The 13942-nt window shown below is 41.8% G+C and overlaps 1 protein-coding gene across 3 annotated transcripts in view; it reads right to left on the reverse strand.

Moving 5' to 3' along the window:
- Positions 1 to 13942, reverse strand: part of LOC128732704 (uncharacterized) — an 85806-nt gene that overhangs the window by 41190 nt on the left and 30674 nt on the right. For all 3 annotated transcript variants that reach the window (XM_053826020.1, XM_053826019.1, XM_053826017.1), the window contains one exon: positions 5050 to 11481. In XM_053826020.1, the coding sequence (XP_053681995.1) occupies positions 5050 to 11481 (6432 nt within the window). The remainder of the gene's footprint in view (positions 1 to 5049; positions 11482 to 13942) is intronic.

Below are 13942 nucleotides of genomic sequence, written 5' to 3' on the forward strand. Positions count from 1 at the left end.
ATTGCACATTTTGCCCATACCGGGCAAACTCCAACCGCTGGCGCTGGTGAAAATAGCAAAAACGATGAAAAAGGAAAAGCCAAAAATTCAACCACAAACAGTGAAACACCAACCAACTTACCCTACTTTTCAGGCGATCACGGCTCGGCACGCGCCAGCGTCTCCTCTTGACGCGTTCTGCTCTGAAATTCATCAATCTCTCTGTACCGTGAAAAGTTTTCTCTGGATCTCACTGTTGCTTGTATGTTTCTTGCTAACGCTTTCCCACTTCCTCTCCAACACCAAACGTTCCTCCACAGAAACTATTCCAAAATCGTTCCACATTTTTTCCACTTTCCTTAATTAATCTACCTCTCTCATTACTAATTACCAACCAACCGGCCGATCGATGGTCAGACACCAGCAAAGATTGCATGCCACAGACACAGACTGCAGTTGAACCGCTGTTTATGTGTCTTCGCCTCTTTCCTATACATACCCCCATCCCAACACGGCCCTCAACCAACATGTAACGTGTTGATTACATTTGTATATTTCATTTATATCAGTCTTCCTATTACTGTCGTGCTACTTGTCGTGACATGACACTCGCCTCTAATAAGGCACCATTGGATTTGTTTTTTTTCTTCCGAAAAGCGACTCCCCCTTCTATTTGACTGTGGAAAAACAGGCTTTTTCCGCGTTGAAATATGGCATTATGGTTTTCTCCTCCCTGACTGAATGACTGACTGACTGCTTGACTGACCGAATCAAACCGATCCGATTCCGATTTCACTGATCGTGAGGCGTGCTGAGATATATATGTAGTCAGGCTCTCAGCCTCAGCATCGGTGTGCCGTGAGGCAATAGAAATTCGATAGCTCTTGGAAAGTTTGAATTTAATCAAAAAGTTTTTACTTTTATTGATTGCTAGCTCCGTTTGTATATGGTGTTTTTCGCCCGTGGTACTGTTGAAACAGTTTACTGATTGCTAATCATTGCGAATTGTGTGCGGCCACTCGATTAGGGTCTTCTTGAGTGGGGTAACTTTATATGTTCATTTTATGATAGTTTTTTAATATTCCCTTCGGCTGAGTTCATCATCATTGCAAAGTCTATTTTTGTGGGTTAGTGGGTCTTGTAATACTTTTTAAGGGTGGTGTCATTGTTATTGTAATTTTTTAGCATTAAGCTTCATAATAATGAAATTCACTTGTTGATCAAAAACACAAAATATATTCCCAACTTTTGACGTAGAACCATGGGAGTTCTATTGTATAAATTCTAAAAGCGTGATGCAGTGTCAAGAGGTTGTCGCCTATGTTTTCTTTAAAAATCATAGCATTTTCAAATAAATGGCTCTATGTATACATATTTTCCTAGATATTTAATTAAGGTGAAGGTCGTCAGAGTCCAGTTGCATTTTTTACTAATTTCAGTACATTCACGACGAGAACAGAGTTGCAAGTAGTAGGTAATAATCTGTTATGAACAATTATGAAACATAGAATCGCGTATCTATTTTTGCTGTTGAACGAGATCCGACAGTAAATCTATTATGTACATAAAATGCTGTTTACGGCGAATTTTATTATCAGTGAATTTTATAAGTATATTTTCGACACTCGACGACCGTTAATTTAGTAGCGAAAATTATTGGTCAATTTCATGCTTATGTTGAGCATGAAATTGACCAATAATTTATAAAATATGGCATCACTCCGCATAAACATCCGTTTCCTTGGTAACGTATCAACAACGACGGTCGCGGATTCGGAATTGCAACCGAAACGAAGGAAAGTTTTTCATATCAATTCAAGTGAATAGTTTGGGCAAAATCATTATAATATTTTACCAATTAACTGTTCGGGTGGAAAATTAAAGTTTCCGACTGGAACGGCCGAAAAAAAATAATGAAAAATCGACGGCGAAAAAGTGGAAATATAGTGATGAATTTTAATTGGGCAGAAATCTCAGTATTTAGTGTAATTTGCAATGTGTAGTGCTTCTAGTTGCAAGATCTTATTACGGCTAGCAGGTTAGTTGAACTAATTTTATTTTTTTGTGATGGTTTCCCGAGTCTATGGATGCATGTTGGTACACCGAAGAAAGGAAGGAAAGGATGATATTCGGTGCCATACTGACTGCCATCAATGGACTCTGACGACCTTGTAGTTAAGATAAAAATTCGCAGGAATTTGGCAGTATTGAGTATTGACTGAAATGTGTGGGGTGCGCAGAATTAGGTACGTTTACGGTAAAACTATAATTTGCATATCCTGAGGACAACATTTTCTCGTCATTTAGAACATGTATGGAAAAACTGGTTGATATTTAAGCATGTTTTTGGAAGTGAAATATTTTGTGCTGCGAAAAATAAATATTTTGGCTGCCAAAATCGGCCAAAATCGAAGCATACCAAAATCGAACCATGCCAAAATCGAAATGCCTCTGCTTTTTCATGTTATTTTTTCACACTGTATTGGCTGTACAATCGTGAGAAAATTTTTTTTTTCATGATTTTTTAGTAAAAACCTGGGAAACGTAGTCTTTCGTTAATCATACAACCGTATCTATAACATAACCCTTCAAATTTTTAGCTTTAGATCTGGTTTAAAGCATTTTTAACTTTTAAACCCATGAGCCGATTTTAATGAAATGAAAGGTTTTGAATATAGTTTGAGGACCAAAGCTACTTTTCCTTTTCATATTTGATTCAAAAAGTTGAAAATTTTTCACGTAATATATCAAAATTTCAAAAATGCATAATTTTGTAACTTTCTAAAGAAATAAAGTTTCGATGATGCAATGGAGATGCACGGTGCTTTGTCCTCATTTGCAGTAAAACGAATATTTTTGATAAGAGAACGGATATTTATGGTTTTTCCTCATGGATCGATGTTTCTAGATCCATTTGCTTGTAATCAATTACAAAACACCATGCGACTCCTTTGCATTATCGAAGACTTTTTTTTCTAAAAAGGAACCGGTGTCTCAAAACCTTTCAATACGTTTGAAATTAATTGAAAGTTGTAAATTGATCATATTTTATAAATCGATAACGAACAGCATAGTTGAAAGAAATGGTATAGAAGTTTATCTAGGTCACTTCTGGAGTCCGCAAATAGCTTCTGTTATTCTTCAAACTTGAGAGTACAATTTTTCATTCTCGAAAAAAGCCTACTTTGATGAGTTGGGACAAAATCAATATCGATAAAAAAATTTCGACAAATTTTAACAATTGACATGGTATTTTCCCAAATTGTCGTAAAAAATTGACCGAAATAGTCTTAAAATTTTAGTAAGTAAGTAACTAAGTCTTAAAATTTCATGATACATGTTTGGAAAAAGTATTTTAAAAAAAATTACAGGCCTCCTATTTGACCTGAATTTTTCCAGCGAAATTTTGCAATTTTCTATTCCAAACGAGACGTTTAACAGAAATGGTGCAATCAAATTAGTGCAATCATTGATTTTTTGAGAGAGAGAAAAAAAAAACAAAGTAAAACACTTTGAAAGTTGTTGATGGTTTAATGATGGTGCGTTGCCCGATGACAAACGGTAGAGGGAGAAAAAATTAATACAGTTATTGACATTTTCATAACAAACTGGTTTATATGATTTGTCATAAATTAAAACGAATCCATTTTCGGTACCGTTTTGTGTTCAAATAACATCGAAAACCCTATTGACGCTTCTGTTGGTCATCAATAGTTCTGTCAATCCAATTAGACTTGTAAAAATAAAACGTTATTTATAACAAATTTTGGGTAGAACTTGTTATGTAAAGAGCTCTTTTTCCTTATAGTGAAAAATGAAAAATAACCATGCGACCGCTTCCTCTTTGCATCCGATGGAGGTACGTTGTTCATCAGCAATTATTGGATAGTGCTAATCGTGATTAGCACCTTAGTTTTAGGATTTTAATTTCTTCAGATTGAAACAGTCAGTCACTTGATCACCGCGCTTGGTATAAAATTGGATTAAACCTCGTCCCTTCATCAATTGTAGAACCACCGTTTCAAAAAAAAAAAAAAAAATATTTTACTAAAACTTCGATCGAATCCAAAAAATATGAGCAACACTGCGGCTGTAAAGAAATCCATCGATTTTAAAGAGCCTATACTTTTTCGGTTGGAGAATGAAGGGAGAATTGATATCAGGTTTAATATTTTCATAACAAACTAGCTTATATGATTTGTCATAAATTAAAACGAATCCATTCTCGGCAGCGTTTTGTATTCAAATAACAGCGAAAACCCTATTGACGCTTCTGCTGGTCATCAATAGTTCTCTCAATCCAATTAGACTTGTAAAAATAAAACGTTATTTCTAACAAATTTTGTGTAGAACTTTGTTTTGTAAAGAGCTCTGTTTCCTTATAGCGAAAATTGCAAAATAACCATGCGACCGCTTCTTCTATGCATTCGGTGGAGGTACATTGTTCCTCAGCGATTAGTGGTTTGTGCTAACCTTGATTAGTGAATTTGCTTCAATTGGGAGAAAAAATGTAATTTCGGTTACAAATTTTATCCAGAATAGAAAAGAAGAAACAAAAAAACTTTGCGCTAGGGATGATACCATCATACTTAGTTAGTGGTTTTCTGCAGTTTTTCGAAAGGTGAAAGGATGATGGCTGTGACTTAAGCACGCAGTGAGTGAAAGGAACCAATAGCCCACTAGACAACGAGTTAGCTTAAACCAAGAACAACAATTGAAAAGGTCCTAAATCGAAAAAGTAAACAATCCGTATGTTACGGCGAATATTCGGACATTATTCAGAGCACCTATTGAACAATCAAACGTTAACCCCCTTAAAAGCTTCTACTGCTTTAAATGTCCTAGAAAGGCATAAAGTGTAGAGACCTGTTTTATAAGCTCATTCTTTAGTCAAGTTTTTTTCCGGAATATATCGAAGTTTTTTTGTATTAAACGCTTGATATGCATGTTAAGACACAAAAGGAGAATTTGATTTTTCTCTTTGGTTCTGCCAGACCTAAATAGATTTTGATCTCATTCCAAACCACAAGTTCTAATTAGCTTTCGAAAATGCAACAAACATCAACTCACCGCTCAGATTGCTCTGCACTCGTCGTCGCTCACGCCGCGGGTACACCGGCTGCTGTAATCCCGGTGCCGAAACGGCTCGTTTCGGTGTGCTCGGTGGCGGTGGTGGCCGATAGTTGAAACCGGGTGCCCGATATCGGGCACTCTTGACGTTGTTCTGCAGGAAATGGTAGACACTTTGCGATTTTTGCATCACCGAAGAGGTCGACGCCGACGAACTGGTTGGTGCCGATTGCATGATGGTTTGGATGTTCGATGTCGGAAGCCGGGGAAGAGAATTCGTGTTGACGGCAGTGCTGGTGTTCTGAAGGCTGCGAGGCAATGTTGAACGCGACGCTAGCCGGTTGTCGTTGCATGTCGAATCGTCCGAATCACTATCGGCAACGCTGGATCTTCTTCTTCCAGTCGTTTGACTCTGGGTCGAACCCCACAGTTTGGATGATTCGAAATCTTCTCGTTCGCCCCCTATGCTGCCACAACTTCGTACCCTATCCAACTGTTCACGGCTGAGATTTTGGTTGTTGAATAGCAAATCTCCTGCCGAACGTCTTTTGGCGGCCAGAACGGAAATCGATGATGTAGAATTATCCAACATAGAAAGTTTCGACCGCGAATCTCCATTAGCGAGCAAAGCGGATTCGAAACTTCCTCGCCACGAAAATCGCTCATAGTCACTAGCTTCTTTTTCCTCTCCAGCCATTTCTGTACTATTGGAAGACTGATGATGATGTGGCCTCGCGTCCCCTAACAGGAGATCGTGGCTTTTACTCCGAGGAAGCAAATATCCTAGATCTTCATTTTTCTCCATATTACTTTCAGACGTACTGTCGTCATCCTCTGTCGTTGTGGCCGAAATGTTCGGCTGCACCTTACGCTGATGATATCTTACGTTTGCGGATTTGGGTGATGCACTTGCATGGGATTCGCCACTGCTAACTTCATGCATCAGTGCCACCAATCGGCTTCCGATGTGATGCATCACTTTAGCAATTAGGGGCGGCGAGCTGGTTACACTGGCTGGTTTTTCCTCATCTTTCGTCGACATTTTCGACAGTGACGCCACCAAGCGCTGGTACACGAAGGCAGTTTCCTTATTCAGTGCATGTGGTTCTTCGATCAGTCCGCCATCGCCCATATCGCCTTCCTCGTCTTTCTCCAGCATATCGAACTTGTTGATAATCTGTTGACAGCTGGCTGAAATCTGCTGCTGTAGTACAGATTTTTGTGAGACCGCTCCTTCCAAGTCTGAACTCGTATAGTCCGAAGAATCGTATGAGTCCGACCATGTATCTTCACTGCTGAGATATTCAACTATTTCCCGCACTTGATCGTCTCTTATGCCTGGAACCGTTTTCATTAGTCGAGTTAGTTCGTTCTCGAAATACACCAGCTGCGGTGGTTTGCTTCTGCAACGTGTTTTCGCTACCGGAGTACCATGCTTCGGTGTGTTCGGTTCACTGACGGTCGGTGTTGAGTTTCTAGAAGCCGCTTTACTATTTGCAGAAGCAGCTACCAGAGTTTTAAAGAACTGTCTCATCTTCGACATCATCAGGTTTGTTTCCTCGTCCGAGCTCCAATTGTTGAAGCTGTCCTTTCGAACGAGATTTACCGGCGGAGGATCACTTGCGGGTGCTTTTAAGGAACTATTTTCTTCTTTGAGATCAGTTTTGTTTTCCTCCTGGATCTCCTCTAATTCTAGCTTCAGTTCGGGTGACCTAACCGTTTCGCCATCCTTCAGCAGATCGTCGTTGCTACCGATAAAGCCGCTATCGCGGCTGTTTTGCTTTTTGCTCTCCGATAGAGAGCATCCCATTATCGGCAGATCCGGTTGTGGTGTTTTCCTGCTTTCATCCTCTGAACCGTCCTTATCTGACTTAAGGGGAAGACTGAGTTGTTGCATTTCCGTGTGCTTTTTGGAATCATCACTATCGGTTTTTTTGGAAAATTTCTTCTTTCGCTTGGCGGTGTCATACAAGCTTTCGTTTTTATCCATTTGACTGATCGATTCATCGCAGGTGTCTGTTTCGGATGAATCAGGACACTCGTGTCCGTCACCTTGCTGTTCGGCTTCGGAATCTTTTGCCAGCAGGTTGTCAAGGGACGAACTCTGTGATCGGCCTGCGCCTCTGGCACGGACTAGACGCTTTCTGCGTTGTTCCGGACTGGGATGTCCTTCGCTGTCACTGCCAACGCTACCACTTCCGTCCGATTCGTTTCTTTCTGCTGTAAAACCCATAAAGCCGGTTAGGAAATATTTTTCCAACCGTGATGATGCAAGGTCAGCTGATTCTCCGGATGTCCCAAGCGATTCTTCCGCTCCACCCAGTGAATCCAGCCCCTCGCTACAAACGGAACTGCTTTCCGAAATACTATCGTCTCTAAAGTTTTGCGGCTGCGAGCCGGACGACCCGTCTCCGAGCCCGTAGAAGAAATATTTTTCCAGCTCAGATGCCGATATACGATTTTTTCGTTTCGATTCTGAGGTTCGGTTCGATTCGGCTTCACTGTCTTCGCAACTTTCTTCCACGATGGTGTGTAGAGTGAAATCGATTGCCGCCCGATTGTAGCCACGCAGCTCTTCTTCCCGGTCAACACCCAACGAAACTTCCTCCCCGGAATCGTCGATATCCGATTCGGTTGCCGTTGTGGTCGCAAATTCTTCCTCATCATGGCTGGCTTCCTCCACCCACGAATCGTCATCCGCTAAACCATCCTCCAAACAAATCACGGCCGAGAGTGTATTTGCACCAGTCACAACCGTTACGTCTTCGTTCTTACTACTGTTATTAAGACTACCACTACTGTTACTGTTACTGCTAGATCTACCACTACCACTTTCGGTCGCCATTGCACTACCTTTGATCATTGCATCACTTTCACTGATTGGGGTGGTGGTCTCCAAGATATTGCCTTCGTTTGACCCTTCATCAACATCACTATTGCTCTGCTCTACACTGACACACACACCTCCAGCACTATCGGACACTACACTACTTATTGCACTTTCGTTCGTTGTGATTTTCACGGGTCGTCTGTTCGTTTGGGGCGATGCCTGCTCCAAAGCAAAATTGAAATAACCCGCCAGCCCACGGTCGAGCGAACGATCGGGTTCGTCGTCTGCTGTTGGAAACATGTCATCGCCATATTCGTCGTCCTCGTCCTCATCCCCGGCTGCCTTCGAAACCCAGTTGGTGTGCTTTACCGTGATCGAAGCTGACGGGTCATCTTCGTCACTACTACTCACGATGCGGGTGGTGCGACTCGTGACGATGCTCACGTGAGGATGGTGATCGTTCACGACTGCTCGCTGCTGCTCAACGCTACCACCGACCATCACTGACGACGGCACGGGCGATTCGGTGGCCATCGAAAATGTACCGTTGTCGGGGCCAATCAAAACTAAACTCTTATAGCGATTATTGGCAGCATAAGTTGCTGCTACGTGAGAGTTATTTACATCCGTGTTGGACGATCGTTCGCTTACTACTAAGGCTAGCTTTGTGTTTGCTGAATGATCGTGCGCGGTGGGCAGAGCTGCTGCTGGTGGTGATGATGATGATGATGGTAATAGTGAAATCGTTTCGGTCAATTCGTCTTCTATGCTTCTATGCGTTTGCTGCTGCTCACCTGCGGAGAGCACGTTCTGTTTGTTTTCGTTTGCATTATATTGTGGTTCGTCGCTGCTGCTGTTGCTGGTAGTGGTTGTGTGTGGTTGGATTTGTTCTTCCTCCCGCTGGTGTTGGTTTTGATCGTCATCTACCTGTTGGGGTGATTCGATGTTTTCGTCACACAAGCTGTCTCGTTCTATGTTCGAGTCACTCACACTGTCGGAGCTTTCATCGCCGCCGGCTGGCGAGGAAGCTTTTTCCTTCATTGCCAGTGGAGTGCTTTCGCGGAATTCTGTAAACATCGCAGCATCCAGCTGCACTACTGGAGCTACGCAGTCGTCTTTCACTGGATTTTGCATTATTGGTTCGTTCTGACCTTCTTCTTCTTCTTCTGAAATCTGCTGCTTGAAATCTTTACTTTCACTCTGTTTTTCATCCTCGGAATCAACACGTCTTACGTGTTTTAGAATAATTCCGTCCTCTTCGATCGGTTCCGATGGCTTAAAGGTGGTATTTAACTCCCGATTGGAGGGACAATTGGAGGATGTACTGCTGGAAATATCCGAATCGTTCGATTCGGCTTCGGAGTCGGAGTTTACCACCATTACCTGATAAAACTTTCTCGCTCCGGCCGGTCTTCGGTCAGCGATTGTTCCGGTATCATCACTGTCCGCATCATCTGAAGAGCTGTACGATGTCGAGGAATCCGTTTCTTCGCCACTACCGGGAAGGCCTTTCACTTTCAACAGCACTGGCTCACCTGTGACATCATAGTTGCGCTGCACCGATCGTGACAGTCGATTATTATCGGTCATATCCTCGTTCTCGCTGCTGGCCAAGGACGATTGCGACGAACTGAAACGACTTTCCGACAACAAATAACCCGTCAATTCGTTTTCCAGTACAGGTTTATCCGCGTCTTCAACCTGCCCTACTGTTATCATACTGTCGTTATCAAGCAACCGATAAGTACTATCATCACACGTCACCTGGCTAGGAGTGGTTTGCTCGCGTGCTATTTCGCCACTCGAGGTTTCAGCATAATTTCTCCGCTTCCCTGCACTCAACTCGGGCACTGAAATTGCCCTGCCGCTCGAAAGTGCACTACCAGCAATGTCATCGTACGTATTACACAGCAGCAGTACTGTTGTTGCTGTTGCATTACCAGCACTGTCGTCAAACTGGTTCACTGGCTCTTTGCTGGTGTTGTTGTGGTCTTCTTGCTGTTGTAGTTGTTGTTTTTCTTTTTCACGTCGTACAACAGTTATGACCGATTCACTCACACCACTCACACACTGTCTCGTTACAGGTTTTTGCACTTGCACGTTCACAAGTGGTTGTTCATTTTTAATGGCTTCGTGACTACGACGGTGGTGCACTATAGGGTTTCTTTTGTTAATTTTAGGCTTTTCACATAATTTCTCGTCGCCACTACTACTGCTGCTGCTGCTACTATTAACGTTCTGCTCTTGTGCTTCGCCCGAGGTCAGTGGTGGATTTTTATTGCCGCTGACATTTTCGTGGAGGTTAATCGCTGCTGCCGCAGTCGTGGGTTTTAATTCTTTATCTGTTCTTCCTTGTACGGACAGATCATTGCCAGCCGTCGTCGTCGTCGTCACCGCCGTCGCCGATAGTGAGGGAGCAACCTGGTCCAGACTAGTGCTGACAACAGCGGTCAGTTCGGTACTAGCCAGTGGATCAATTTTACTTTTACTCGCACTAGCGCTGCTAGGGAAATCGCGGTTGCGAAACAACTTTTCGTTAAGAGAAGCTGCCACACCAGCACAACCACTCGCACCACTGGCGGTGTTATTACTATTTCCATTACCACGTACCTGTTCATCAACATCTTCGCTTTCGTGGGTTTGCTGCTGTTGCTGCGGCTGCAGAGATTGATTTACCGATGAATCTTTCGTTTCAACGTGCTGCTCAGAACTCTTTCGGTCCATTTCCTGGCTATCGGTGGTAATTTTAGGTTTCTTCATTCCCTTTTGATGATGATGGCAGCACATAGATGAATGCATACAAGTCCCGTTATTAGGCTTAAATTCGAACAGTGCACCCTCACTGCCGGTACAGTTTTTCCAAAGCTGTTTGATCAGCTCGTTCTGGCTTTGCTCTTTCAGGATGGTGTCCAATTGCTCCTTTTGTGTCCAGCTATGAAATGTTGATATCGGCACTGGAATGGGGACCGGAACCGGTATTGGAACGAAATGGGTCTTGAAGCCACATTCACATTTGCACACTTCACCCTTGAATTTTTGCAGATTTCGAAACTCTTCGAAATTTTCCAGAAAACCTTCACTTCTAGTTGGCGAAGAGGAAGACTCAGTGTGCGTTAAAAATTCATCATCCGTCCCTGTGTCGTAGGCCGGATTGGTCGAGTAAAATGAACCACTGCGCTGCCTCCGGTACAGCATCGGGGAAGTAAGCGGCGACGACTGCACCAGAGATCGCTTCCGGGGAGAGTTCCTGTGTGGCTGACTCGTTGTCGTAATGTCATACAGGAGCGTTTTCGTTGTGCTTATTCCCGGTTCGAAATAATCCCAGTCGCAGTCGTCCAGTGCAATGCTGTGCCGTGTGTAAGCGGAAGACGTGGTGGAGCTGCTGTCACATTCCTCCTCCTTGCTGGACGAATCGGAGCTGATGAACACCAACCGGTAGTCATCGCAATCCGTGAACGGTAGCTTGGCCAGATTGCTGTCGGGTTCGGAGGAGGACGAGCCTGCCGCTGGATCGTCGTACAGCAGCTGCCTTCTGGTGGTTCCGGGACTGCTCTGGTACAGCAGCGGCAGTTTATGATGACGTGGGTTGAAACAGTAGTCACCTGAACAATATGTAGCGATTAGCGATTAAATTGTACTCTCGATTCATCCGGTTAGCTTTTGTTAGTGGCCACACAGGTTTTATTTTACCAAGCAAACGGTTTTAGTAACTGGCAACGCTACAGCTTACAACGTACTACTAAATGGGTTAGATGCGATCAAACTTGTTTGAGACGAGGTGTTTTTTTTTCTTCTAGACAGAGAAATTACTGAATAAATCTTTGTCGCCCCCGCTTAATCTGGATTAGTTAGTGGGAATGGCATTATACATACAAGCGACTAGTGTGCAAAGGTTGTAGTTTATAGCTTTGCCTTCATGGCTTTTTGACGAGCTCTTAGTTTCTGTGGTTGAATTTACTCTAGCATAGGATAGCCTAAGAAGAGTTATGATTTATCCATAGGGGAGTTTCATAAAAAATGTTTCTTTTATGATTTGCTTACTTATACTGTAGGATAATTAATAATAATATCATTTCACTTTGTTAGCTATGTCGTCAATACTTGATAAATTATCGAATATTTTAAATCTAGTATAGCAACGTTTGGAAACAACGTATGGAAACGTAACAGAATTTTGAAAAAAGATTTAGCCCGAAGTTTCCCATAGCTTTGTGAAATGTTGTACAATTGCGTGGTTCATGGACTATCATGGAACATCTTTAATTTTTCCAAAAAGTTCCAAAGGAAACTTTTCAATTTTCTCGTACATCGCTTCGGAAAGGGTTGGACCAACCATCGAATAAAAAACATTACAGTAATGTTCCGATTTTCTCAGCCCCATGTTGAATTTTGGGCTTACAAAATCGGGAAATTTTGTTCTGAAGCTTTCTAAAACTTGATTTTAGGTTTATGGAACCTTTGGAAGAGTTTCTTAAAATTAAAAGTTCTATCGTCCAGCGGAATTCAAATTTTGATTAATTTCCCTAAAAGTGGAATAAAAAATTTATTTTTCTTCGGTTTCAATATAACACATTGATGTGTTCTGCAAAGTTTCACAGCATATTATGACAAGAACTTTTACTGAAGACCGGAACCTTCTATCTCTTCAGCAAAGATAGAAAATTCTATTTCTCATAAATTAAAAATCGTTAAAATCAGTTTTTCTATTTTAGTTGTTGTTGTCCTTCCTAGACAACTGAAGAGGGGGGGGGGCGAAAGAAAAACAAAGAAATTTTTTTAAACACGCAAAAAAAAATTAAGATTTCTAGGAATTTTCGCTTGAAGTTTAATCGTGAACCCCGAATTTATTATTGCTTTTGATATATACGTTGTTATTTTCTATGCAAAAACCTTCCAAAATAAAGACAGAATTGAAAAAAAAAATTTTTTTTGCCGGTTTTCGGAAGCTAAATTATTTGTACTTCCATTTTTGTTTCGTGCTAGAAGCGAGTTCTTTAGGCTGTAAAACCCACAAATAATTGATTTTATACAAAAGTTTTTTACTCAAGTTTAACATTTTTTTGCCCCCCGATTTTTAGAGCCAATTTTGAAGAGCGGGGGGACAAAAACTTTACAAATAATTTGCAATGGCCTTAACTATTCAACGGTAAAATTTTCACGATAGCGTGAGATAACTCTGGAACAAAGAATAACACTTTCGTGAAATTTTATCATAAAAAAAATTAGAAGCTGACAAATAAGAACAAAGTTTCGGGGGTCAGTCCCGGCGTAGTGGTTAGCATTCACGCCTCTCACGCCGAGGACCCGGGTTCAAATCCCAGCCCCGCAGAAGTCACGAATGACCCAAAACTGGTTAAAGTGACTATAATCTAAATGAAAAAAAAAGAACAAAGTTTCAAACTCCCTTTAAAGCTTTCCACAACCGTGAAATATTTTGCGAAAGCTTGTTTTCGATAACTTCTTACTACTAGCAGCAAAGAAAAACGTTTCTGAAGTTGCGAGATGTTATGTAAAAAAACTCAGACTTTCAGAAAAAAATATGAAAACTGGGATCTTTTTAGGTATCATAGCACGAATTAGATTATAATTTTTTTTAGAAGCTTATCATCATATCTTTCTTGACCCCAGCGAATCCGTTTTTTCTAGACCCAGCACAGCGTTACTTGATGGCATGTCGTTACTGAGTATGCTTCAGATGAGTACAGTTACTAATAGTCGAAACCGAGTTCTCGACCTTCTGTTTATCGATGAGGAATCTTCGTTGAACTGCTAGTAGATATTGACGTACATCATCTTCCTTTGCACGTAACACTCGTCTGTGCTTCACCTGTTCAGTTTGAAGAGATGTTTGTTGATAGAGAGTTTGACTTCTTGAATGCAGATTTTTTTGGGTTACTAGATTCTCTAAGGAACACGAACTGAGAATCGCTTCTAAATAACGCCATCGATGTTATCGAAGCAGTTGAAAGGTTCTCTTGTAACCTGATACAACTTTTCAGAATATATGTTCCTACCCCTCGTCCTCGACCAAAGCCACGCTGATCAAACAGACGGTCACGAGAG

Source organism: Sabethes cyaneus, chromosome 1 (assembly GCF_943734655.1).
Source record: "Sabethes cyaneus chromosome 1, idSabCyanKW18_F2, whole genome shotgun sequence".
NCBI lineage: Eukaryota > Metazoa > Arthropoda > Insecta > Diptera > Culicidae > Sabethes > Sabethes cyaneus.